This window comes from Cucurbita moschata, unplaced genomic scaffold (genome assembly GCF_002738365.1).
Source record: "Cucurbita moschata cultivar Rifu unplaced genomic scaffold, Cmos_1.0 Cmo_Scf00013, whole genome shotgun sequence".
Taxonomy (NCBI): Eukaryota; Viridiplantae; Streptophyta; class Magnoliopsida; order Cucurbitales; family Cucurbitaceae; genus Cucurbita; species Cucurbita moschata.
The window spans coordinates 3,437,004-3,463,959 of record NW_019268529.1 but is presented as its reverse complement, the minus strand read 5'-3'; the positions used below and the strand labels follow the sequence as shown (position 1 = coordinate 3,463,959).

The following is a 26,956-nucleotide window of genomic DNA, read 5'->3' as shown; positions in this document are numbered from 1 at the left end:
AAAAAAAAAAAAAAAAAAAAAAAAAAAACCCAAAAGAAGGTTTCGTTACCGAGACATTTTCAAGTCATTCTCCATAAGCGTACCGTACCGTACCGTACCATTGCCGAAATATTGTATCAAAATTTCTACTCCTTAAAAAAAAAATAAAGATTTTTTTTTATTATTATTAGAAACTTGTAAAATATATAAATATTTTGGTTATAGTTTCTACATATAAAATTGCTTTAAATTCTCATTTAATTGTAATTTAAAATAATTAAATTTCACATCTCTCTTTCTTCTTTCTTGCAATATTAGGACGCTGAACACTCGAGGGCTAGATCCAGGAGAACACTGCGACCCCTCCCTTCCTTCTCTATTTTTTTTTCTTCTTTTCCCTCCAATCTCTCCATTTCTCAATTCATTCGCGCGTTTCTTTACAATTTCAATCCCTGCGTCTGCTTATGCTGGAGCTGATTGTTGATGCAATTCTGTGCTTTTGTTGATTTCTTGCATTCTGATCGGATCTGAGGTACAATTGCGATGAATTCTTGCGAGTGTGGTCGTTTTTTTGTTGCTAGTTTGTGTAGATCTGATGCAAAATTTCACGGTTAGGTTTAGATATTCGTACTGTTTGGTTGCGCGGAAATGGGCGTGAATTCTACCTGAAAAGTTAATGTCCGGATTTCGCATTGTGGTTTATTCGATTTAAATTTCTGGTAATGTAATGAGGCACCGTGTGGTTTGATGGGCGTTTCGTTTTCTTTAGTGGTTATTTCGATTGGTGAGTGGAATTTTATGATCTGGGAGGAGTTCGGCACTTGGGTGTGGGAGGTTAAGGATAATCTATTTTGGCCTTTGATGCAACGTGTTTTGGTGCAGAATTCTTTAGGTGAAGAAAATGCTGACGAAGTTTGAAACGAAGAGTAATAGAGTTAAAGGGTTGAGTTTCCACAGCAAGAGGCCATGGATCCTTGCAAGTCTTCACAGCGGAGTGATCCAGTTATGGGATTACCGTATGGGCACGCTTATTGATAGATTTGATGAGCATGAGGGGCCTGTTCGCGGTGTTCACTTTCACAAGTCTCAGCCTCTATTTGTCTCCGGAGGTTTCGAATTCCTCTTCTTTGCTTTAAAATAGTAATTGCTGAGTGTTATTACTTTACCAATTATTGATATTTTTCACTCATAGTTTCTGGAATCATCCCTAACAGATGTGGAGGTTCACCTTGTCTTTTTGGTGGTGAAGTCGTTTTTTTTTTTTGTATAGTTAGCTTTTGATGGCTTTTCCTTTTGAGCTGTTTATTAGTATGCCCTTTTGTATCCTATCATGTTTCTCAATGAAGTTTTTATTTCTCATGAAAAAAGACTGATGTAGATGTACTCTGAACATGCACATATTAGAATTCTGATGTAGATATATGTTGTATACCTTTGTTATTAGTTTTTGGGACTATTCCAAGTTAATTGAAATCAAACCTTGAATTTAATCTCTATCTAGTTGCTGAAATATTTTGTCCCTTCTCTGCTGTTCTTTGCAGGTACTTCTCAATTGTTGCAATGAATGAATATGAGAAAATTGAGTACTTTACTTATTTGCATTTGCTTCATGCATGGACAGTGATGTAATGCTCTTATATTGAGAATAAGAATCATGGTTCATAAATTTCTGTAGAAGGTTGTTGTTTTCTGTGTGAATGGAGAAATAGAAATCTTAATATCATGCCTACCTTATTTTATTGAAAGGATGTTCTTAATAGTTTGCACCTGTGAATTACACGTTGAACTAGTGGGGTGCTGATGTGAATCAAGCTATTGCAAGCACATTTTATAAATGACATTAGATATGTAAAAATACTGATGGTTTATCTTTTTCCAGGGGATGATTATAAGATTAAAGTGTGGAACTATAAGACTCATAGATGTCTATTTACTCTTCTTGGACACCTTGATTATATACGCACTGTGCAATTTCACCATGAGTATCCATGGATTGTAAGTGCGAGTGATGATCAGACTATTCGTATATGGAACTGGCAGTCACGTACTTGTATCTCTGTGTTGACGGGCCACAACCACTATGTTATGTGTGCTTCATTTCATCCCAAGGAAGATCTTGTTGTGTCAGCTTCCCTAGATCAGACTGTTCGTGTTTGGGACATTGGTGCCTTGAGGAAGAAGACTGTCTCCCCAGCAGATGATGTCTTGCGGTTGAGTCAAATGAATGCTGATCTATTTGGCGGTGTAGATGCTGTTGTTAAATATGTCTTGGAAGGTCATGATCGAGGTGTTAATTGGGCGGCATTCCATCCTACCCTGCCATTGATTGTGTCTGGGGCTGATGATCGACAAGTGAAATTGTGGCGAATGAACGGTACTTAATCGAGAACTTGTGCTTTCTCCATGGAGTTTAATTTTTAGCTTGTATTGATGAGTCTATCTAGTTGTCCTTAATATTGATTTATTATTGACAATAGTCGTTTGTAGACAGTAGGAGAGTAATCCTATCATCTCTCTATCCTCTTAAGTGTTTAAGTTGAACAAGAGATAGGATACAACCTGCTTGAAATTTATTTGCTAGGGTCATAGGGAGCTGCTTGGAAGGTTTGCAAATTATTAGTTGTGAGTACTTTATTTAATCTTTAAAAAAAATTCATATTTATGGTATAGAATTTGTGGGGATCATTATGTTACTTTTGGTTTATCTCCCCCACTATTAAGAACAAAAATAGAAGGAGACGGGAATAAAGCCTTATCAATGCACATCAAGCATAGAACAGTATGACTTTTAATACTAACTTGATCATTTTCCTTTCAGACACAAAAGCATGGGAAGTGGACACACTAAGGGGGCACATGAACAATGTTTCAAGTGTGATGTTCCATGCCAAACAAGATATAATTGTTTCCAATTCAGAGGACAAAAGCATTCGCATTTGGGATGCAACAAAGCGAACTGGACTTCAGACATTTCGTCGAGAGCATGATAGATTTTGGATTCTCACTGCACATCCTGAGATGAATCTATTAGCAGCTGGGCATGACAGTGGCATGATTGTCTTTAAGCTGGAGAGAGAAAGACCTGCATTTGCTACTAGTGGCGATTCTCTATTTTATGTGAAAGACCGCTTTTTGCGCCTCTATGAGTTCTCCACTCAAAAGGATTCACAGGTCATCCCAGTTCGAAGGCCTGGTTCCACTAGCTTGAATCAGAGCCCAAGGACCCTTTCATTTAGCCCTACAGAAAACACAGTTCTTATTTGCTCAGATCTGGATGGGGGATGTTATGAATTTTACACCATAACTAAGGATAGCTTTGGTAGAAGCGATAGCTTCCAAGATGCAAAGAGAGGACTTGGAGGATCAGCAGTGTTTGTGGCTCGAAATAGGTTTGCTGTGCTCGATAAAAGTCACAATCAAGTCATGTTAAAAAATCTAAAGAATGAGGTTGTTAAGAAGGTCCCTATTCCCATTACTGCAGATGCGATATTTTACGCTGGAACAGGTAATTTATTGTGTCGAGCAGAGGATAGAGTTGTTATATATGATCTTCAGCAGAGACTTATTCTTGGTGATCTTCAAACCCCTTTTGTTAAGTACGTTGTTTGGTCCAATGACATGGAGAGTGTTGCATTGCTTAGCAAACATGCAATTATTATTGCTAACAAGAAACTTGTTCACCAGTGCACTCTTCATGAGACAATTCGTGTGAAGAGTGGAGCTTGGGATGATAGTGGTGTTTTTATTTACACAACCCTAAACCACATTAAGTATTGCCTCCCCAATGGTGATAGTGGTATAATCAAAACCCTCGATGTTCCAATATATATTACAAAGGTTTCTGGCAATGCTCTTTTTTGCTTAGATAGGGATGGAACGGTTAAGTCGTTTACTATTGATGCTACAGAATACATGTTCAAGCTCTCTCTCTTGAAAAAGAGATTTGACCATGTCATGAGCATGATAAGGAACTCACAGCTCTGTGGGCAGGCAATGATTGCGTATTTGCAACAGAAAGGGTTTCCTGAGGTTGCACTTCACTTTGTGAAGGACGAGAGGACCAGGTTCAATTTGGCTCTTGAGAGTGGAAATATTCAAATAGCAGTTGCCTCTGCTACAGCAATTGATGAGAAAGATCATTGGTATAGGCTGGGTGTCGAAGCTCTTCGTCAAGGCAATGCCGGCATTGTGGAATACGCCTACCAGAAGACCAAAAATTTTGAAAGGTTATCATTCCTTTATCTCATAACTGGTAACACAGCCAAACTGTCCAAGATGTTAAAAATTGCTGAAGTTAAGAATGACGTCATGGGTCAATTTCACAATGCTCTATATCTTGGTGATGTTCGTGAGCGTATCAAGATTTTGGAGAATGTTGGCCACTTACCTCTAGCATATATTACAGCGTCAACCCATGGTTTACATGATGTAGCTGAAAGGCTGGCTGCTGAATTGGGGAATGACATTCCATCTTTACCAGAAGGCAAAACCGGATCCCTCCTCTTGCCTCCTACCCCAGTCATGTGCGGTGGTGATTGGCCACTTCTGAGAGTCATGAAGGGAATATTTGAAGGTGGGCTGGATAATGTGGGTGGGGGTCGTGCTGACGACGACGACAATGAGGTTGCCGAGGGTGATTGGGGTGAGGAGCTGGATGTCGTTGATGTCGTCGATGGCTTACAGAATGGGGATGTTACAGCAATTTTGGAGGATGGGGAAGGTGCAGAGGAAAATGAGGAAGAAGGGGGATGGGACCTTGAAGATTTGGAGCTCCCACCTGAAGCTGACACTCCCAAAGTGTCGGTCAGTTCTCGGAGTTCAGTTTTTGTGGCCCCAACTCCTGGCCTGCCTGCCTACCAGGTTTGGATACAGAGGTCATCTCTTGCTGCAGAACACGTTGCAGCTGGTAATTTTGATACTGCAATGCGGTTGCTTAACAGGCAACTTGGAATTAAAAACTTTGCTCCGTTAAGATCCATATTTCTGGATCTTCATGCTGGAAGTCAGACCTATCTTCGTGCTGTTTCATCTGCCCCCATAGTGTCCATGGCGATAGAACGAGGATTCAGCGAATCTAGTAATATAAATGCAAAAGAATCCCCTGTACTTATTTTCAGTTTCACTCAGTTGGAGGAGAAGCTTAAAGCTGGTTATAAGGCCACAACATCAGGAAAGTTTGCTGAGGCGCTTCGTCTTTTTCTCGGTATTCTTCATACCATCCCTCTTATTGTTGTTGAGTCTAGGAGGGAAGTCGATGAGGTGAAGGAGTTAATTATTATCGTTAAAGAGTACGTTTTGGGTTTGCAAATGGAACTGAAGAGGAGAGAACTCAAGGACAATCCAGTACGTCAAATGGAGCTTGCAGCCTATTTTACTCACTGCAACCTTCAGATGCCACATTTGAGGCTTGCTCTATTAAATGCTATGACTGTCTGTTACAAGGCCAAGAACCTTGCCAGTGCTGCCAACTTCACTCGTAGACTCCTCGAGACCAATCCCTCAATTGAGAATCAAGCTAAGACAGCCAGACAAGTGCTGCAGGCTGCAGAGAGGAATATGACAGATGCATCCCAACTGAATTATGACTTCCGAAACCCCTTTGTGACCTGTGGAGCAACTTACGTGCCAATTTATCGGGGTCAGAAGGACGTTTCTTGCCCATACTGTAGTTCCAGGTTTGTGCCAAGTCAGGAAGGGCAACTTTGTACTGTTTGTGATCTTGCTGTTGTTGGTGCAGATGGATCTGGTTTACTTTGTTCTCCCACCCAAAATCGATGATCGCACTCGGGGAATTATATCTTTTCGCAATGACCTCACTTATCTTTCCAACAACAGGTGCTTTGTTGTTGAGAGTATTCATGAGTGTACTTGTGGAAGGTAATAGAACGTGACGGAGTAAACAGCTAGCCTACCTTGAAAAAATTTCGGTTCTGCTACTTAAATTTCTTGTCGTTTCTTTTTTGTTTAGTTGATTGTGATATCACTGTAATAAAGTTTTCAGAATTTTGAAATAGGCTATTCATGTTAGGTATGATGAGATGAAATACAGGAGGGCTTTATATGAATTGATTGTTACAGGGAGGACATGACATCTTACATGTTAATGTTTGCAGGACCCTCCCGCCGAATTCTCGTTGTCTGTTACGCAGCGACAGGCTTTTGCTTGGTAAAATATAATCAATTTTGTGAACTTTTTTCGTATTTGTTCTCTTGCATCCTTCTTTTTCTAGAACTATAGCTTTTGACCATGATTTTGAAAAGATATGTGCTTATGAGGATGGTGGCAAGTATTGTTCATGCTAAGGCATGTTTATCAGACATGAGATTCTAGGTGTGCTATTAAGTCTTAGCGAGGGGTCTTGATTTGATCATGTTTTAGGCTGAGGCAGCTTCATATAGAGCTTAACTATACTATCAAATAGTTTGAACGCCTCGCCCACAGCTGGCCAAAAAGGGGGAACGACTTTTTCCTTTGAGGTAGGAAAATCATGATCGAGATATCTGACTCAAAGCTATTGAACTTGGGTGTGAGTCTTTTGTCGAAATGGAATGACCTTATCGTTTTATTTTTTCTTTTTTGTTGGGGGGAGGGGGTTCAGAGTTTGAACGTATGGCGTGCAAGAAATGGTATTTTAGGAGTCCTAGTTCTAACTTGAGCACGACCTTTTGCGAATTGATGATGAAAGTCACTAAGAATGCCCATTGAAACAAAACACCTTATTTTCCCAACTCTATGATTCATTACCTACCCCATAAGCAAGATCTTGGCAATGGTGATCTTTCCTTTGCGGATGATCTGATATTCTTTCCATACTTAATTTAGGTTGCGGGCTGTAGTAGATAGCCAATTGCTTCAATATCCCCCAACTGTACTCAAAAGATTCACCATGAGAGAGTTCACAAGCTCAACAAGCAATCTTTACCGGAAGAAAAAGAGAGCAAAGAGCTTGTTTTTGCTTACAAACAATCCAAACTTAACCAAAACAGCTTGAGCTAAATATAAATATGCATGTATATAAGCTACTTTTTCAAGTTTCTAAACCAACAGAAATCTGAGAGTTCAAATTCTACGCGCTTAAAATGGCAGTTCATAACTTAACTTCCTTCCATAGGTGATAATATTGCCATATATACAGGAATTATAGCTGTGAGTAATCTCCAGCAGTTCGTATACTAGTTCGAGGCGATATGAACTGCAGCTACTGTCGACACCATGGAATCGACACCACAGATATTGCGACCCCTGCAGAGTTTGTAGTATCCATTCTCCCCCCATTTGGCTCCCCACGAGTTCTTAATGATCCAGTAAGGTTTTTCTTTCATTCGGATGGGAGCATAGGCAGCAGATCCATAACCAACCAATAGAACTCCATGATCTAAGTGCTTTGAGCAAATGTAAGGGCAAGAAACGCCTCCAATATATGTCTGCATGAATACAGCATTGATACCAACTGCATTCAAGAGAAATCGAGCAGTGAGCAACTATAAAGAAAAGAATAGGATTTAAGATATAGCATGGTTGAGCCTGTAATTACTTGCAAGAGGGCCATTTTTCACGAGATTGGCAGCAATTTGTTCTTCATCAAGGGAGATCACACTAAAGTTGGCTACTGATGCTGCAATTTTGGTCTTGTCAAATTTGCAGGCTCCACGATCTGTACCAGTGTATGGGTAGTCTTTCTCTTTCATTAGTCCACCGGCTTTCAATGTGTACTCGAATGCACTATTCATTAGCCCCCCACTGCAGCCAGCATCACAGGAACCTTGTTCTTCTGGATCACACTGGCAAACACCATAGAAGTGCATTAAATTGCATGAAAATAAATAGAAACACATCCCTTAATGAAGCTCCATAGTAGATAAGTGAACCAAATCATTCATCCCTTGAATTACTTCAAGCAACCTGTAAGGCTAAATCATGCACTTGAATCCTTTTGAATTTGCTAGTACATATGATTTATGAGCACAGCCAATACTAAACAGATGCAAATATTTACCAATTGTCTCCAAAAGTATGCAATAGAGATACTAAATCTAATAGAGAGCAACCAACCATCAACATAAACGGGAAACATAGATCATCAAGCGCAAGAACAGGTATTTTGCTGCCTAAAACAATGGAATCATGTGCAGATAGGTAGATTTGACACCTAATTCAGTATCATAAACGATCATAATCAAAACGTAAATTCTGAAACACAATATATTGCAAATCAAAGATGAATGGAAACTCAAATCCAAACCTCATGATCACAGTCAACAAGCTGTTGTTCGCTGAGGCTAACAAGTTTGCCGGAAGAAAGGAAGTTAGCGCCCTCAAGAGCACCGGTTGCACTGAAACTCCAGCATGATCCACACGAACCCTTATAAGAAAATAGAAACAAAATCAATCACAGCAATCAAAACCTCCGTTCAATAAATATTAGTCATCTTGGTTTTAAAAGAATTAATTGAAAGTCATCGTCAACATAAGGAATGTGATAACAGATACAGAGTACGAGTTGAAACTAAAAGAACTATTTATTATAAAGAACAAAAAATATAAAAGATACGGAAGAGAATCTGAAAGCATTAAATTCCATACTAAAATAAGACGAAGATGACTCTTAGCCCCAGATTAAAAAAAACAAATTATAGGAAAAATAAAGATAAACGTAAGACTAAATTAAAAAAGAAGAAAGAAAAGAACCAAACCTGATTCTTGACTTCCGTGACGGCTCCATGATCTCTCCAATCGAAATCAGTCGGAAGGCCATCAGTAGGAAGAATAGGGGCTTTGTTAGCATCCAAAGGGAGTCCAAGACGGCGACCTCTAAGCCCTAGAAACAACCTTCGGAATTCCGATGGTGTCAAATCAGAGAACTGAGTGACGCCATGAGTAGCAGATGGATCAAGAGCCTGGTGGCGCTGAGCTCGCCTCAGGTTGGCTTTGAAGATCCTGAACCGATGATCATGCTCCTCCATAGAGGCGTACGACTTCCCAAACTTCTGCTTGAAGACTGAAAAGTGGTGCTCAGCTCCGAGTAGCAGATCGTCGCCGTTACTTCCTCCTCCGTTGACTCCTCCATCGTCGACAACCTGACGGATTATGGAATCTCCATAACCATCGCCGGAGAAATGATCCCCGCCGATCGCCGATACGGCGAGGAGAGAGAGAGCAACGAAGAGAGAGAAACACTTAACCATTCTCCCGCTGAAAATTGAAGTTGAAAAAAATGGAGAAGAAGAAGAAGAAGAAACAAAAACTATGAATATGACCATCTGAACATGCCTTTTTATGCTGATGCTTCGTGGGGCGAGTTATATTATTGTGTAACTGATTCCATTGTAATCCCGCTTTAGGGTTTCGAATCCAACCGTTTCTTTTCAATATTGGCGGGTCCCACTGATTAATAAACGGTGTGGATGAAGGAATTTGTTTCTGATGTTGTATGGGATAACTGCCTCCCCTTATGTGTGTTTTGTTTTAGAACGTTAACCAATGAAGAGGTGCCACGTATAGGATTTTGATTCGTTACTAAAAGCTAATATTCACGTTTTTTTTTATTAGGTAACTTGATTTTGATCGCCATGGTCCTGCTTATCTAGGGCTTGGTCTCTCTCGGGTTCTTTTTTGGGCTTTTTAATTGGATCAAGGCCCAATAATAATAAATTCCTTATTGGGCTTTTTCTTTTATCCAGGCCCAATGTTCATTAGTTTTGGGTAGGGCTTTTAATGGGTTGGATCGAGTTTCAATATTCAACCCAAATAATGAATACATTTTAGGTAAAACACTTTGTAATTATCAAATTAAATAAAATTACAAATTTCTTTTTTTTTTATAAATTAACGAATTTCAATTTAACCGTTTTATTTATTTGAACTCAGTGTAAATCCAAAAAAATGAATAGAATTAAGTTGGTTCATTAAATTTTTCAAGTCGCCGAATCTTTTAAAGTATCTCTAATTTTGAAAAAAAAAAACGACATACATATATTAAGTTGATAGAGTGTAAAGTAGTTTGGTCGATTTAGAGGTGTTTGGTCCATGGTTTAGTCAATTCATGAGCTAGTCACCCAATGTTCTGTTGCCATTTAATTTGAAAATGTCTAGAATTGCCCTCTAAATTAAATTTTTCATTCTCGTTATTAAGTGCATTTTCATATCTATTAATGTGTTTTATTGGATCTTTAACCCTAAACCCTAACCTAAAACTAGAAATTTTGACGGATAAATATTTATGTTACAATTAAAATCTTAGCTAACCCATTTATGTTTTAATAAATATTAATGTGTAAATATATATATATATATATTATATATATATATATATATAATTAGTTAATTAAAAATGAAAGAAAGAAAAAACAATTACAGTCAAACCTGTCAACGCCATTTCATGAGAAAGGGTTGCGGTTGCTGGAACACACCGACGGAGCTCCGATGATGTCGATCCAGTGTACATATTATAAATAATTTGAGTATTGATCGGGCACGGTCTGGATGTAGCACCATTAGCCGTCCGGTCATCGGGGGGGGAATTGAGGAACCTAGCTGTTTGATCTTCGATGGCTGACTTGTAAAAAATGTTAACGACTATGGTGGAGCAAAGGACCGAGGCTTCTAGATCAACGAAAGAAGGAGAGGAAGCGAAACAGAAGAAAGCTGTGGTTTGGGAACCAATCATCGTCTCTTGCTCTATCGGAAGGCTGAAGCCGGGATTCGTGGTCGTAAAGTAAGGCTTGGTCTGTATATTCTTTCTGCATCTGGATGTTAGGGAGGCATTATTTAAGTAGATTTGGGAGGGCAATGCGTTCTCAGTTACATTTAGGGTTGCGCGGTTCTTGTTTCCCCTTCGTAGTCGCGATTGCTCATAATCCCTTTCACTTCATCGGGCTACCAAATATTGTCCTTTTAATATTGTCCTTTTTGGGCATGCTTCCCCTCCAGGCTTTAAAACGCGTCTGCTAGAGGAAAGTTTCCCCACCCTTATAAATGGTGGTTTAGGTTTCCACACCACACCCTTATAAATGATGGTTGGTTTAGGTTTCCACACCATCCAGGCTTTAAAACGCGTCTGCTAGAGGAAAGTTTCCCCACCCTTATAAATGGTGGTTTAGGTTTCCACACCACACCCTTATAAATGATGGTTGGTTTAGGTTTCCACACCACACCCTTGTAAATGGTGGTTTGTTCTCCTCCCCAACCAATGTCTGGCTCCTAGGAAACGTAAAGGTGTGGAAACTCTCCCTAGCATTTGCATTTTAAAAACCTTGAAGGGAAAGCTGAAAGAGGACAATACCGGCTAGCGGTGGGTTTCGGCGGTTACGAATGGTATCAGAGCTAGACACCAAGTAGTGTGTCAGCGAGACACTGAGTCCCAAGGGGGTGGACACCGGGCGGTGCATAGAGAGGACACTAGAGCTAGAAGGGGGTAGATTGTGAGATCCCACGTCGGTTGGAGAGCGAATCGAATATTGTTTACAAGTAGAAACCTCCCCAATAGATACATGTTTTCTTAAATGATAGAGACCCAAATTAACGAAAGCCAAAGGGACAATTCCAAAATAGCATTTAAACCTTTAAAACTCAAAGACTCTCATACAAATTTCATACTATACTAATCGTCTCTGTTTGTTTGTCAATATCCATTGATTTCTGTAATACATTCGGATTTTGTTATGAACTGAAGTTGCAGGAAATGAGGATTTGAATGTCTACTTCTACGACTACGAGTTCTATGATTCGACACGAGCTAAACATACTTGTGCGAACTAGCTACAGATTCTCTCTAAGGTAAAACCATTAGTTGACAGTTTGTTGTCGATTCACCGGCACGTATGTGCCTCTGCAGGGCCACTGGTTTCCGGTCACCGGGGTTGCCTGCAACCATGGGGAGAATCTGTTGGCTTCCTTGGATGTTTATGGGAGGGTAATTGTACGAGATCAAAGATGAGCTAGAACTTAGAATGATATATATGTGGGAATAGATTTCTGAATAGCTCTGTTTGCTTCCTCTTATCAACTTCAGATCATCATTCAGTATGAAAATTGATTGACAAAGAGAAAACAGGAGTTTCTTATATATACTTCCATCCATTTTCTACCAGTAGTTGATGATATGAAAGTTCATGATGAGTTCAACTATGAGACAAACTCGGGCAAAGTTTTTATTCATATTTACCAAGTGATATAGGTTATCATTAACAAGCAGAAGAAAATGATAACTCCTAACAAAATCTAAACCAGCCTACTGTATCTTCCAAGGACAAAAAAGCTTGAAATATGTTGATATGATATGCTTTCCTAGAAACTAAGTAAAATAAAGATTTAAGTATTTGCATCCAATTCTACTCTACCTTGTTTGATATGTACTCAAGAGCCATAAATCTATCTAATTTACGTGTTCTATGTGGTTACCCGATGTTGACAGACAACTTCAGCAGATAGTTTTTTGCTTAGATTTGGACATGGATCGCCTCCGAAGATGCTCGTTGGTACGGTTGCCAGGCATCTCTGTCGACCAACACATAGCTGGAAAAGACGGTATAAATTAGGAACTTAGTATTGTAGTTTGAAGTTTTGATCTTGTCGATTACAGATCAATCATCAAGACAATATTTGAAAAGGTTGGTTATATATTGATGTAAATTGAGATACCTTTTGCAACACAGATCGTGAATTTGGAAAATGACAGGTTCCTTGCTGAAGATTTCCACAAGCTCCACTTGGAGTTCCAAAGCTGACAAATTTGATAGCTGAAATGAACTGCCTAGCTGCACAATGCAGGTTGATCTTAACCACATTCTGCTCATTCAATCCTCCATGGTTCTGATGAGTGTTTTTGATGACAGGGCGATACTCAGATGCCTCGGTACAAATGCTTGTAATTGATCTCTTTACAAGAGTGATCCCTGAAGGATTCCCGCCCATCTCCTCAAAAACCACAATTAAATTTCTTGATGGCATCAACCAAGATCGAGGAACGTGGTACCTAAATGATTAACATATCAAATAAAACGCAGAATTTAGTGTTCGTCCTATGTCCAATGTTTAGCATCTGTAAATGGTAGATGTAAAGAACTTGCCATTGTTGAGTCGGATGACCACACCCAGATTGGCATTTGTTTGGGCGGTATGTACCCGAGTAGCTGCAATCAGTGCAGTTTCCATTGGCATGGACAGTCCAGTATCTTCCAATATTCTTCCCGTTTATCCATACTTGACCCTTCTGCATACTACTCATGTCTAAAGCCAAAGGTTCGTCTCCTTCGGGCACATTGAAATAAGCCTGCAAGTTGAAGCAAAATAGTGTCAACAATGGTTCTCGAATCTGAACGATGATGAGAGTTATAGACTCTGTAGAAGAATGAAGAATTCTAGTTCTTCAGAACCATTGCAGTCAAGCTTCAACCATGTACCTTATACCAAGTAAGCGGCTGTGTGTTTTCTTTTACCGATGAATCCCATACCCAATCAACTGCTGGAATAGAGCTTAGAGAACCCAAGTTCATGGCTTCTCCTTCCAGACCAACCTGTCAAACAGGAAAAACATAAGGAAACTAGTGGAGTGCATAGAAACACTGAGAAATGTGGTTGCATTTGCAGACCTTATATGACCATGTCTGTCTAGATAAGTCCATCGTTCCCTTGTCCAGCCCATGTATAGCAACTGGTCCAAGCACTCCCATTTCTCTCATCTCAAAATGAGGACCGTTGTTCTTCATCCACCAACAAGGAAAAGAACATCAAACAAAGATAAACCAGAGTTGTGACAAACTTCATTTAGATTAAGATTTTTCATTTTCGTGAGATTAGAGCCCTAAGTATAACATTCTTAGCAACCATGAGAAGAGAGTTGCATAAAGAAGATGGACTGTTTGTTTCAAGTCTGATTTCAGAATTCTGATCAGGTAATTTACTTCTAGGAATTGATTAGTGAATCATAGTTCATATGATCAGGGACTAGAAAACTAACTGGCAATCCAGCAGCCATGCTTAACAGAGAAACTCTGTTTACTCCAGCTTGCAACTGAATTCTTCCCGTGAACTTAAATTTACTGCTGTCATGGTTCCCGAAGCTCGATCCTGCGTTGAGGAAAGGTATTGCCTAATCAGAATCAGCTCGGCAGAAAGGCATACACAAAAGCATAGAAGTTGAGGTAAGAGATTCGATGATTCACCAGTTAGCTTTCCATTAATGAATACATGCATGCCATGACCAGTTGATCCCGCAACGAGAGTAGGAAGCCTCCCTCCACGCAGGAAGGATTCGTTTGAATCTACCTTGACACTGGAAAAATCCAGGTAATAAATATGTTTTCATTATGTAATCGTTCTCTATGTTATATATATAATCTAAGCACCATTTTTACCTGGTTGTATACCAAAGATAGTCGGTGGTGTCTCTAGTGATGTTTAGTTGCTCCAAAAGACCACCATATGACATCAATGGACCATCTTCAATCGAAGATATGTCTTCATTAAAAGTCTCCCACGAAAACGGTTCAACATTCGTCGGTGAAAATGACATCTGGTTTATTTGAACTTCAACCTGGAGCATGAAGAATTAGGATTTACCTTGGTATGTACAATAAGATTGCATTCCTGATTTGGAAGATAATCTGAGTGATATAAACCAAGGCATCAACATGCAATATAAACTTCAAGAAAGATATGAAAAAAATGAAGTTTGCATATTATGCTTCTTAAGCCATGAGTTTGTTCCTTTACATTTCTCATGTTTAGATTTACATGTTAGGATCATTCAAGTAGTCTTGACCAAACTATCTTATGGAGTGATTCGAATCATGAGTTTAGAAACAATTTTTCTTTACGCTTGATCTTGATCATCGAGGTAATCCGTTCCTAAACTTTCCTTAGTTGATTCCTTATCATTTTTTGAGTTCTTGGATAATTTAGATCTAATTTTCTTATTCTTCGACAAGATTATTAGATCAAATCCCAAAGGTTTCATAATACCGTGTTTACATGTTGGCTTCCCTTGAACAATAAGGAGGAGGCTGTTAAACTATGACTTCGTTTTACTTACTTGGGCAGTATTATATATGACACTCTTGCAACCAGGAAGAATACTAATTGACCAGGGTGGAAGAATGTAATTTCTGCCATTGAATGTCACCCTTGCAGATGAAGTCCAATGATAGTTCGATAGAAAAGCGGCGCAATCTCCTGAGCTAGAAGAGAATACCTTTGCCTGAAACATGTCAAGATTCAATCAATGGCATTACATAGATGAACTTGTTCATCTAGACCAACAATCTAAGCATAGAGAAAGACAGCAAACCTTTTGATAAGTTCCCAAGGTCATGTTAGAAGGTTCACCAGTAAGCAAAGCCTTTGCACATAACTTAACGGCGTCATGGAGTTGTTTTAAGTGACCGAACTTCGGTTGCCTGATCAAACCTATAATACAATCAAGGTGAATAACATCTCTACATTTTAGGAGGATGGAAAATTTCAGAAGATAACATCTGTATGTTGCTCACCATATTCATCAATGGGAGCATCATAGTCATAGCTAGTAGTAATGAAAGGACCCCCAGCAGTTCTTCCAAAGTTAGTTCCACCATGAAACTGGAAGGATCGTAGAACACATGAGAATTTTTTAATATGTAACGAATCAGAGCGACGACACGTGAGAACTCTATTGTAGTCCTAGACTATTGGTAGACAGAGATATATAGACAAGATAACTGAGCCATTCAGCAAAGAGACTTGAAGGCTAACCATATAATAATTGACGAAGGAGCCTCCTTTTTGGATGAACCTTGCAACTGCAAATGCCAAGTCTTCAACTGGGCGTTGATGAATTGGGCCACCAAACGTTGTAAACCTATATACAAAAGTAATGCAAAAACAAATAAACAAATAAATTTGGAGGCTGTTATGACAATTTTGATACTTTCTAAACTAGAAAATAGTATGTTCTTATGAAAGTTGAAAAAAATGACCAGAAACCAATTGAAAATTTGTAGTTGTCTTTAGTGTTCTTTCTTTGTTTGTTCTTACACATAATTGCTCATATATAATGTAGAGCATATGTAGCCATTAAATTTAAAGTACGGTTAAGTCTTTTGTAAAAAGTACCGTTAAAATTTAATAAAAATTTTTAGATATATGTAAATTGATTCATTGATGAAGGGCCACTTTTTTTTAAGACTAAATTGTTACGTAATAAACGATTTTGTTTACGATGAAATTTAACGACCAAATGGTTATAAACCAGAGCTCAAAGATTGTTATTTTTACGAAAATTTAAGGATGGAGTGTCGATTTTTAACCTAAAATCAAGTAACTTACCAAGCAGTCCATGCCTCGGTCCAAAAAGTGGGCTTGTAAGGCTTGTTTGGTGAGAAATAGTCACAATAGAATCCGTTGCATGTGTTTATCTTGACAAAATATTAAGAAACAATATGAACATCCCAAACATTAGAAGAAATGAAATCATAATGGAAATATTTGCAGAATGAAATTCTAACCATTGGATCAGGAGCATCATCTTCCTTGCACATCACCCAAGGCACCCCTGTATCTGTTTCAACTGCCATTTTTGCAGCCCAATTCATGTAAGCTGAGCCAGCAGCTCCAAACTCCTTGCCTTCTGTTTCATACTCATTCTCTATCTGCAAAAAGGTTCTTTCAAGCCCACAAAAATAACAAACCAAACCCGGTTCGAATCTTTAGAACTCGACGATACCGTCGTACAACTTATAGATCATATTTTATTCAAGTACAGTAGTGATTTCGTGTAACAACTCAAGTCCACCGTTAGTAGATATTGTTCATTTTAGCCCGTTGCGTATCGCCGTAAGTGTCAAGTCTTACTGAAGTGCATCTATTAGGGAGAGGTTCTACACCCTTATAAGAAATGTTTCAATCGTTGTGAGGTCTCACACTTCGTGTTCGATTATATGGAATGTTTCCATCTCTAACCAATGTAGGATCTCACATTTCGTGTTCGAAGTTTCGAGAGATAGAAAATGATTGAAATAAATTACCTGAGAAAGAATGATGGGACCTCCTTGTGACTGGAAAAGCTTTTCATCCTTCATCATTTGGACGATTTTTTGGGTGAATGTTGCCATTGCTAACTGCAGCATTTAGTAATAAAAAAACCCAATTTAATTACAATTTTTGTTCTCTTTTTGTGAAATTTTTTTTGTAATTTGTTTCTAAATACTTTAAGATGCTAATTTAAAAAAAGAAATTTTATTAGAATTTTAAAAAATTACTGTTCTAAGGACTAATAATAATAATAATAAAATGTTGAATTTTCGTTTAATATACCAAAATTAATTCATTAAAAAAAATTATCTTCACTTTTTATCGATTCAACAAGTATTTTCAAAGAGTAATTCCTTTTTATAGAATTCAGTGCTCCAAACCCATAGGAAATAATAAATAATTTGAATGTTCACTCAAACCTTGAATGGTTCATTGTCTGTTCTAAAGCTAATTCCAGGCACGAACTTCAACCAAACAGGAAATCCCCTGAAAAACAAGTCGATTTCACAGAAAAAGAAAAAAAAAACGTGAAAACAAATATCCATGAATGAATTTATAAGTTTATCCATTACCCGAAGTTCCATTCTCCACAAATGTAAGGCCCAATCCGAAGATGAACATAGAGCCCCGCCTTCTGCACCAATCTGACGAACTTAACCAAATCGTTCCTCCCCTGAAAATCATACTGAAAAACAGCCGAAAATCAAGCCGCCATTAAAGCCAGAAACACGAAGATTCAAAATCCAGAGAATTACCGTTCCAGGAGAAGGTTCATGGAGGTTCCAGAACACGTAAGTATCAACAACATCCAATCCTCCATCCTTGGCCTTCTCAATCAAGCCTTTCCACATCTGCATTTTCCAAAAATCAAATCCAAAAGTGAAACAGAATCGGAACAAATCGTAAGAGAAATTAGGGGAAAATCGAAAGAAACAAACGTCAGGCAGGCTTCTCGGGTAATGAATGGAGCCGGAAAACAGAATCCGCCGCTCGCCATTGATGAGCAGAGCCTTGCCGTCGTACGTCACATTGTTGCAGTTCGATAACTGAATGTACAGACACCAAACGAAGAAGACGACGACGACGACGCACTTCATTGTGTTTGACGAACGGAGGTTAGAGAGAGAAAGCAAGAGAGATAAAGAGCGAGGAAGTTAGAGTGGAGTGGAAAGAGCATTTCTGCTGGAGTTCGTTGCTGTTTATAAATAATTATTTTAACCAATTTTAATAAATTATAAAATATATATATATATATATATATATATATATATTATATAATTCTGATTATAAGTTAATATATTTTTAGTTAATCGTGATCTTTTAGTTAATATATTTTTTTATTATTATTGGCTATATTTTTATGAATATTGGTAAATTAGTTCGAAAATATTAGGAATAATAATTGAAATCTAAATTTGTTTGGATTATGTTAAAAAAAATTAAATTAAATATTTTAAATTGAATATATTTGATTTATTGAGATGAAAAATAATAATAATAATAAATATAGAGAATTTATGGGGTGAGAAGAAGTCATGTGATTGGCTCGTTATTTTCTCTCTCATAGTTAATTTATTTATATATATATATATTTAATTATTTTGAGATGTAATTTAGATTTTGTTTTATTTTACTTAATGCAATTTCAAATATTTAAAATTAGTTATGTGCTTTTTGTAAGGCTTAATAATATATGGGGTCACTCGGTTGCACGTCGTTTCTACTATAGTTGTGCCTTAATTACTGTAAGGTCACTCGTGCCCTAACGATATGAGTTTGCATGCAAAGCCACTCGTTGTGTGTGTATATGATGTGATTCTATTATGGACATGTCCTAGTGACGGTAATGTCACTCCACAGACATGAGATGATTCTATTAGATCATGTTCTAACAATATGAGTTTGCATGTGAGGGTACTCCTTGTATGTATGCAATATGAGATCCTGGGCGGTGTCCCGAGCAATAAAAATTATATAAGATAGTGTCACTCCCTTACTATTGAGGTTACTGGTCGGCTTTGTGAATCCAAATATTCAAATAAGCTCATTCTTATTACTATTTATGTTTGGGGTGATTCCTAACTTTGTATGGTTTATGGCAATGGCACAACAGAGTTCAAGACGTTCAGGGTTACAATCAACTAGAGACACATGAAAAGGGTTTGAGAAGACGGGTCGTTACCGTTATTATCAAAGAAATTCGTTTTCAATGGATTTTCCGTGCCCTAGAATTTGCTATAATTGTAAAGCACTTCTATACACGCTAGGATTGGCCATTACTTGACCGTCGTTTGCTTCTTAGCTTTTCATGTTATGTTCTAGGAGCTTGCTTTGTCAAGTTTAAGGACGTAGTTGGGTCGTTCTTTGTCTATAAACCTACCAGTTGAGTCATATAGACCGCTTTTTCTAGCTTTCTATTTAAGAAAGCATTATCCATAGAGATATTCATAGGTCGGGATGTAGGCAGGGAATACTATATTTAGTTAACAGGGAGAAATCTCTCTCCACTTCCTTCCACATTTCTTATTTATACGAGGATTTTTCATTGGGTTCTGAAGTTTTCGTAGTTTAAATGGACATCTCTAATTATTACGTTGTTACAAATTCAATGAGATTAAAATTTTATGGTAAAAATTGATGTAACTAAAAAATTACCATTTTTAATTTATTAAAATGCTAAGCTTGTCACTTTCGAAGTCCTACTAATTGGGCCCAAGCCCAAAATTGAATCTAGAAGGCCCATAATGCCTCGTAAACTAAATATTATAATTAGAAAACCGTGATGTGCTTATTAATGAATAAATATTTTTTTTTAATTTATAATCTATTTTTGAAAAATGCATTGAAAATTAAACAAAATACTTTTAATTATGAAGTTAAATATCATGATATATTTAAATAAAAGGTTTAGTTAAACATTTAATACTCTAAAAGTCATTTCAAACCCCTTCTAACATTGATTTTTAAATAATTTATTTTTATTCTTATTATTATTATTATTATTTAATTATATCCTAGGTTTAGGGTTATGGATGAGATTTGGAGCCTACCCAAGAGTCGTGTCGGGCGAGCAACCAATCAATCCCGAGTGAGATATATGTGCACGTTGAGCTAAGTTCCAGCACTCCTCTCCTTTACAAATGGGAACTACAAGGTCGAGGTCGAGAGCTTGACTTGATATCACACCCTTCTCAAAAGAACCGCACATGACACTCTCTCTACATACGACTCTGTCCTGACATCAGGATCTCTCATTTTCTTTGACCAACAGGTCCTCTAACCAACCTATACTCCCTTTCCATGTTCGATAAGTGTTTTCTTTTTATTTATTGATTAATTTAAGTTAGCCGTTGAAATTGATTAATTTGGATAATTGACATAAATTAAAAATGAATAAATAAATATGGATTTTAAAAATCTTCATCACGCGCTTAAAAATTATTAATTTAAAATTTAAAATTCCCACGTGGCAGTTCAACTTGTTCAGTTCGCCGTGCAGATGAAGCAAGAAAAAAAAAACAACCCAAAGAAGGTGGGGCCCACGGTCGTGATAGTGGGGCCCATAGTTGACGTCATTTAAAAAGCAGCCTTTTTATTATTTTCTTATTTTTTTAGATTGGGAGTGGGTTTTTGATGCCCCCATGATATCTAATCCATTGGCTCGTGGACCCCACGGACCACTATATAATCAAATTATTCCTTTATATATAAATCGAAAAAATAAAAAATAAATTGCAATATACCCAGTCCTTAATCACGACCGTCCACGTGGCGTAATAACTATATTTCTATTTATTTTATTAATTTATTATTGTTTTTCATCTTTTTTAGGAACTTAAATTTCAATTATGAAAAATGAATAAATTGGGTCAGGTAATGATTTAATAACATAGGTTACTGTGACAGACGACCAAGGGCTTTCCACGTGGCGGGAAATGATTTGCTGTTGAGTTTTATGAAAGAGACCCGCGGCACAGTTGTTTGAAAAAAATGTAAAGGTAAAATTGGGAACAGTTCATCCTGGTCGGATTTAATTACTTTTTTACTATTAAAAAAATACTGTTCTGAATTACCTTTGTACTGAACTGAATAATTAATTTTTAACCCAAATAAATGCTGAAATTAATACCTCCAATTAAAGTCATATGAGCAAATATTATTTTTTAAGATTGAGTTATATTTATTAATAATAGCCTTAATTTTTTTAAAAAATAGTTACGTTAACAAATTATTAATACTTTATTTAAAAAATACTCTTAAAAGTTTATTATGTTTAAAAAAAATATCAATGAAATTTTAAAAGTAGCATTAAAACATTGTATCTTTATAAAAAAAAATTCAAAAAAATTATTATCGTTAATATATGGACAAAAAATGTTTATCGACATGTTATACATTATCTCCAAACTTTTTAATGTTACTTTTTAAGAAGTGGTACTAAAAGTAGGTGTATTTTTTAATTAAATTTTTTTTTAAAGTGTTTTTGAAGTTTTTAAAAAAAATTTAAGAATATTAATAAAACTTTTGAAAGGTTCCTGTTTTAGTAACAGTTATTTTATAAAATAAAAAAAATGGGAATGATCATGAGTTTATAATCAAATAATACTTCCTCCATTGGATTGAGGTCTTTTCAGAAGTCTAGAACAAAGTCATGAGAGTCTATACTAAAAGTAAATAATATCATACCATTGTGAAGAGTAGTGTTATCTAACTTGATCAATAGAATCCTCAAATATCGAACAAATGACTCCAAAAGAAAGAGGAGGCGAGCCTCCCGCCTATAAGACGTAGTAAAAAATAACTAAAACTCCAAAAAAAAAAGGAGTCGAGCCTCCTAGAATGAAATACTATCTCCATTGAATTGAAACGTTTTGGTAAGCCCAGAGCAAAACCATCACAGTGTAAAAATGTTGCCTTTTACAATTATAAGACTGACATACTTAACAAACCAAAGTCAACAATATCAGTTACTTGTGGACTTTGGCTATTCCAGTTCAAGTTCGTATATTTTTTTAGACAAATTGTAAAGCTAAGGGTATTTTAATTAATTTAACCGATTACAATTATCTTTAATTATCTTATAAAAATAATTAGAATATCTATATATATTATTTTTATTTATTGATTAAAAAAAAAAGGAGTGAGAGGGAATGATAAAAGGAAAGGAGGGATCATCAAAGTACACAAATCAACCCAAAGTGTCCGATCAGAACGATTCGCTGTTACCTGTCAGACTAATAAAATAAAAAAGCGAATCTTAGTAATATTTTTTTATTATTATTCTTTTTTTATATAATTTAATCCACGACACTCATAATGACGTACAAACTTATTTCCTCCACGCGCTTTCTTCGCGACTTAATTCCACGCTCCAATCACAGCCCTCTATTTCATATCTAAGGCTGGGATTATTTTTTGTTTTTTTTCTTTTCGCGAATCCCTACGTTACGTTACCGTGTCTGTCAAAGGTTCTGTTCTGGTACCTGAGAACGGCAGCTGCACGGGCAGCGGCTGTGCTCTGCCCCCTTACTCTGTTCGCTGCCCCGAGCAGCTTTCTTCATATTCCCTTTTTGCCCTTCCATTTACCTCTTTATTACCACTGTCTTTGCGTGTTCATTGGCTGATAATTAGGACGTTTCTGACATTTTGCATTTACAGTTCCCTCAGTTTTCCTTCTCTCTTCAAAATTATTTAAAATTTACATTTTTTTTTAAGAATATTTAAGGTTCGTAACTGATGAGGTTGATATTTAAATTTTATAAGATTTTAATTATTAATGTAACATGTATTGTAATTAAGTATAATTTTTTTTAATAATTAAAAGAGCACCCGACAATCCAGCCTGACCCGCAAATAGAGAGCTCGATTGGACTGGTTTTTTCGACTTGACCCGACCCGACCCGACCCTTCCAAGGTTTATAAAAGGAATGCTATAATGCAACTATGCAAGTCAAACCCACCATCCCTTATTGCAAAAGGGACCCCTCCCCTTGAAAGGACTATCAAAGAAAGATTTGAAAGAGGCTCTTCATACAAAGTTGCATTCCTTTGAAGAAAAAGATTGTAAAACCCTCTTTTGCAAAAGTTGCCTTCTTTCGAGTTGATAACGAATGGCTAACTACAAACACTACGAGATCGATCGGACACGTTCTTTCCTTTTTTGAAAAGAGATAAAAGAAGAAAAAGAGACCAAGTTGAGGACAATCTGTCCAATGATGAAACGTCATACCAGCAATAATTTAGCTGAAAGTTTCACGAACCATAACGTTGGATCATTTCATTTTAAGCCGTGTTTGGTATATGAGTAATCAAATTTAATTAAGTAAAGGTCCGTTAGGAACGTATTGTCTGGGCTTCCGTACATCTGATCAACTCGTACCTCTCAATCACGTCACTAGGATCTCATTCAATAGATCCAACTCGTTTTTAGGCTAGCTCGAAGAGTTCGTCTCCTACTTCCTTTGCTCCACTGACACATAAGAAAAAGAATTAGATCTCGAAAGAAAGATGGGTCGGTGGGCTATACATGTTATTGAAGGGGTGCGTTTAAGCAACATGAAAACATATTGAAAACCGTAACAACTCAAGGCCACCACTAACATATATTGTCCGTTTTGACTCGTTATGTATGACCTTCAGCCTCATGGTTTTAAAATGTGTCTATTAGGGAGAGGTTTCCACACCCTTACAGGGAATGCTTCGTTCCTATCTCCAACCAATGTGAGATCTCACGTCCTCGTTGGTACATTGCCTGGTGTCTGGCTCTAATACCATTTGTAACAGCCCAACCAACTACTAGTAGATATTATTCGCTTTGACTCGTTACATAGTATCATCAGTCTCACGGTTTTAAAACGCATCTACTAGGGAGAAGGAATATTTTGTTCGCCTCTCCGAACCACGTGGGATCTCACAAAAACAGACAAAAAGGAACAACTCAATACATGACAGACTATGCAACGAAAAATGTTAGAGTCGTTAGGTATATAGATTTTAAATCCGGACTCAAATCTTAGGCGGGGTGATACATCATTAAATTAGTTGCTAATTAAGCCATCAAAGTTGTTGTTTTTTTGGTTAGTTTAATGAAACAATCATGACGTGGATTTGTCTTAGAACAAAATCAAATGATAATGTTGTGTTGGGCAAAATGGCCTAATCCACCAAATGTTTGTTTAAACTTTAAAATTAAAATGGTGATTTCATTAACTAACCACTCTCTTTTCTTAATTAATCAAAGTTTTGCCTTTTGCTTTTCTTAATTATTCATCCTAATCAATAATTAACATTTAAATTATTTAATTAAAGTTAATCAAATGATGATGGGTGAATCTTGTAAATTATATTATCAAATAACTATATTTTAATTTAATTTGAAACAAATATATTTTTTTATTCAAATATTTCATTTGATAATTATTTATTTATTTTTTGTTTTAAAAAATTAATTTATAAATACAAAATTTACCAATTTTATTTAAAAATATAATTTAAAGAATAATATTTAAAGGTGGGTCCATTTTGGCATAGGATGCAATTCTTTGTTGCCATGCAGCTTTGTTCCACTATCCAAAAGAAGAAAGGATTTTATTTTATTAAAAGTTGGGAAAATAATATACATTTTTCATTATAACCTAAGGTAGGTAATATCATATATACATACATATATATTGAAAAATGCACGAAACAATCTTATATTATAAAAATTATAACATTTTTACGTTCGAGTGAAGTACATAAATGAAACGAAACCACATTTATGTGAGAATTATGGTTAAGAAAAACTTTTTAAAAAATTGAGCTCATTTCTTTTTTAGCGCTCATGTTCGGCTTGAAGCAATCCTATCTTTACAGACATTCTCAGAATTTTCGTATGAAACATGTCAGTAAAGACAAAACATGTTAAAAAAATTCGGGTTGGCATGTGGGAAAATATTCCGTCTTAGAAATAATTTAAGACAAGTAATGTGATTATGTTATAACATATACAAAAGAATGTTAGGGTCATCAAATATCGAATTTAAATGTATTTAATCGGGTTAGTACACATTTATATGTTATATAATCGCTTCAAATTAATATTAAATTAAAATCGAGATAATAACAAAAAAATATTTAAAATAAAGAAAATAACAAATATTTCATAAATTTATAATGAAACCAAGGCGAACTAATTTATGTTAAATTTAGCAATTTTTACAAAATTAGTGAAAAAAAAAAGGTTGAATTATAGTAAAATTTAAATAAATTTTATTTAAATTTAATTATTTTATGACTTTTGTAAAAGTGTAATTTCTTAAATATGATACATGTGAGATGTTTTTGGTTATATTCTTGCAAATTTTATTATTTTTATAATTTTGAAAATGCGCTAATATGAATATAATATCATTATTATTATTTTAAAAAATCTTAATAACTAAAATTTAGTAAAAATTAAATATTAAACATTTACAAAGCGTTACAAACCTTATTTTCAGGTTGGTCTGGTTTGACTCGATAAAAAAAAATTCAACCCAACCCAAAAAAAGAAAAAAAATCTGACCTTTATAATTTGGATTTGGTAGCTCGAGTTGGTTCGGATTATCAGGTCATATAAATACTTGTAGTTAATAAATATAAACGTAGATCCATAAAATAAAATAAAATAATAAATTAAGCGGTAATCAACCACTGTTTAATTAATTCAATAACACTCAAATAAGGACTAAATTCTCCAACTATATTTACCATAATCAAAATCAATTACCAACATCCTAACACATAAGTGGGACACGAGGTGAAGTTTCGAGTGGCAAACAGATGAATAACGGATAAGAACACGTTTTTGGGAGGGAAACAATAGCTGAAAACAAATACTAATACTTGAGGAATCTTTCTGAGAATGAGCTCACATCTGATCAATCGTTTATAAGACAATAACTTACTAAAATGATGATCAGTAACTATCCGAGAGGATGACCCAGTATCCTATTTAAACGGTTATGAAGTTTATGAAGACAATAACTTACTAAAATGATGATTAGTAACTATTCGAGAGGATGATCCAATATCAGACTTTCAATCCCACTTCTATTTGTTTCTCATTTTTAACGTTTAGAAATATTATATTCGCATTTAATTTAATAAGACGAAATATTATATTCGCACTTAATTTAATAAGACAATAAAACGAAGAGATATTTTAGAAAACAAACCCACACACTAATTTTTTTTTAATTGTTAAAAAAAAAAAAGGAAATATTTGAGGGGTAGAAATATAAATACATTAAAAAGTAGGACCACAAATGCAAAAGCAGAATAGTTGGAACAAAATGACAAATAGAGTGATACAAGCACCAAACCAACGATTGCTTGGAACCAATTAAAATTTTTCACTCTTAAAAAAAAAAACAAAATAAAAAATAAAATGAATAAACAAATAAATAAATAAAAATAATATATGGAGCAGTAAAAAACCAGAGCCTCCATGCTCATGGGATGAGAGAGAAAGAAAAGGAAGGGTAGAGAGAGAAAGGGTTTTTTGGGGTTTAGGAAGAAGAAGAAGAAGAGGAAGCCATAGGTCCGTCCACCAACTGGTAGTTAGGGATTAAGCTTCTTAACCAAACGCGGCGTTATCGGCCAAGAAGAAGATGCAGAAGACGGAGAAGACGAAGAAGAAACAGCGGCGGATTTGAATTTGTTGAAGCAGAGGAGCAAAGAAAAGCAATCCACAGCCACGAAAAGAGAGGGCTCTTTTTTGGGGGATGGAGAAAAGGGAATTAAAGTCATCATTTAGAGAGAGAAATCAAGAAAAAAATCGGTGTTACTCTCACGTGGGAATTGATGCAAATTATAGATAAGAATCGTATGGTTTTAAATTTTTAGATCGTCTTCAATATCGAAGTCCATACACTTCTCTCTCTCTCTCTCTCTCTGTCTCGCTTTTCTTCTGTTGATTGTTCTGGATTCCCCCCCCCCCCCCCCCCC

General features: G+C 36.1%; 4 protein-coding genes and 1 long non-coding RNA gene across 15 annotated transcripts in view; 3 read left to right on the top strand and 2 right to left on the bottom strand.

Annotated features, from left to right (window-relative positions):
• Window positions 1–261: 261 nt before the first annotated feature.
• Window positions 262–6,169, top strand: LOC111451871 (coatomer subunit alpha-1-like). 2 transcript variants are annotated; one of them, XM_023092467.1, is made up of 5 exons: window positions 262–511; window positions 595–657; window positions 862–1,088; window positions 1,859–2,353; window positions 2,798–6,169. In XM_023092467.1, exons 3-5 carry the CDS (start codon window positions 881–883, stop codon window positions 5,755–5,757), a joined length of 3,663 nt encoding a protein of 1,220 aa, XP_022948235.1. In that variant the 5' UTR covers window positions 262–511; window positions 595–657; window positions 862–880; the 3' UTR covers window positions 5,758–6,169. The 2 variants fall into 2 exon arrangements, with proteins under 2 accessions (XP_022948235.1, XP_022948234.1); XM_023092466.1 differs by lacking the exon at window positions 595–657.
• Window positions 6,170–6,879: 710 nt separating this feature from the next.
• Window positions 6,880–9,242, bottom strand: LOC111451872 (cysteine protease RD19A-like). Its single transcript, XM_023092468.1, has 4 exons — window positions 8,674–9,242; window positions 8,223–8,342; window positions 7,515–7,761; window positions 6,880–7,430 (listed from the first exon to the last, which is right to left on the bottom strand). The coding sequence occupies exons 1-4, from the start codon at window positions 9,238–9,240 to the stop codon at window positions 7,153–7,155; spliced, it is 1,212 nt and encodes a 403-aa protein (XP_022948236.1). The 5' UTR covers window positions 9,241–9,242; the 3' UTR covers window positions 6,880–7,152.
• A 1,077-nt stretch (window positions 9,243–10,319) lies between these two features.
• Window positions 10,320–15,200, top strand: LOC111451459. 10 transcript variants are annotated; one of them, XR_002711992.1, is made up of 6 exons: window positions 11,250–11,755; window positions 12,393–12,588; window positions 12,657–12,748; window positions 12,814–14,543; window positions 14,721–14,816; window positions 15,110–15,200. It is a non-coding gene; the product is annotated as an uncharacterized LOC111451459 (long non-coding RNA). The 10 variants fall into 10 exon arrangements; XR_002711993.1 differs by lacking the exon at window positions 15,110–15,200 and adding an exon at window positions 15,047–15,064; XR_002711988.1 differs by lacking the exons at window positions 14,721–14,816; window positions 15,110–15,200 and adding an exon at window positions 10,320–10,694 and having other exon boundaries at window positions 11,652–11,755; window positions 12,814–14,675.
• On the bottom strand, window positions 12,171–18,130 carry LOC111451458 (beta-galactosidase 3-like). Its single transcript, XM_023091893.1, has 19 exons — window positions 17,926–18,130; window positions 17,743–17,838; window positions 17,560–17,672; window positions 17,407–17,473; window positions 16,981–17,073; window positions 16,462–16,605; window positions 16,283–16,371; window positions 15,710–15,815; window positions 15,469–15,556; window positions 15,267–15,385; window positions 15,012–15,176; window positions 14,335–14,513; window positions 14,143–14,252; window positions 13,938–14,047; window positions 13,570–13,680; window positions 13,381–13,494; window positions 13,048–13,250; window positions 12,620–12,953; window positions 12,171–12,493 (listed from the first exon to the last, which is right to left on the bottom strand). Exons 1-19 carry the CDS (start codon window positions 18,082–18,084, stop codon window positions 12,368–12,370), a joined length of 2,526 nt encoding a protein of 841 aa, XP_022947661.1. The 5' UTR covers window positions 18,085–18,130; the 3' UTR covers window positions 12,171–12,367.
• Window positions 18,131–26,466: 8,336 nt separating this feature from the next.
• Window positions 26,467–26,956, top strand: part of LOC111451251 (BEL1-like homeodomain protein 7) — a 4,154-nt gene continuing 3,664 nt past the window's right edge. Inside the window, exon 1 of the mRNA XM_023091598.1 lies at window positions 26,467–26,834. The gene's annotated coding sequence lies outside the window, so the exon portion shown is untranslated. The remainder of the gene's footprint in view (window positions 26,835–26,956) is intronic.

Bases quoted from the DNA above. Each gene is read 5' to 3' on its own strand.
- LOC111451871 (XM_023092466.1), top strand. From the start codon at position 881: ATGCTGACGAAGTTTGAAACGAAGAGTAATAGAGTTAAAGGGTTGAGT. The intron at 1,089-1,858 runs GTTTCGAATTCC...ATCTTTTTCCAG, and splicing joins GCCTCTATTTGTCTCCGGAG to GGGATGATTATAAGATTAAA. The intron at 2,354-2,797 runs GTACTTAATCGA...TTTTCCTTTCAG, and splicing joins GAAATTGTGGCGAATGAACG to ACACAAAAGCATGGGAAGTG.
- LOC111451872 (XM_023092468.1), bottom strand. From the start codon at position 9,240: ATGGTCATATTCATAGTTTTTGTTTCTTCTTCTTCTTCTTCTCCATTT. The intron at 7,762-8,222 runs GTTTGGATTTGA...GGTGTTTGCCAG, and splicing joins TTGTTGACTGTGATCATGAG to TGTGATCCAGAAGAACAAGG. The intron at 7,431-7,514 runs GTAATTACAGGC...TCTTGAATGCAG, and splicing joins GAAAAATGGCCCTCTTGCAA to TTGGTATCAATGCTGTATTC.
- LOC111451458 (XM_023091893.1), bottom strand. From the start codon at position 18,084: ATGAAGTGCGTCGTCGTCGTCGTCTTCTTCGTTTGGTGTCTGTACATT. The intron at 17,074-17,406 runs GTTTGAGTGAAC...TAAATGCTGCAG, and splicing joins CAGACAATGAACCATTCAAG to TTAGCAATGGCAACATTCAC. The intron at 14,514-15,011 runs GTAAGTAAAACG...TTCATGCTCCAG, and splicing joins TCATATATAATACTGCCCAA to GTTGAAGTTCAAATAAACCA.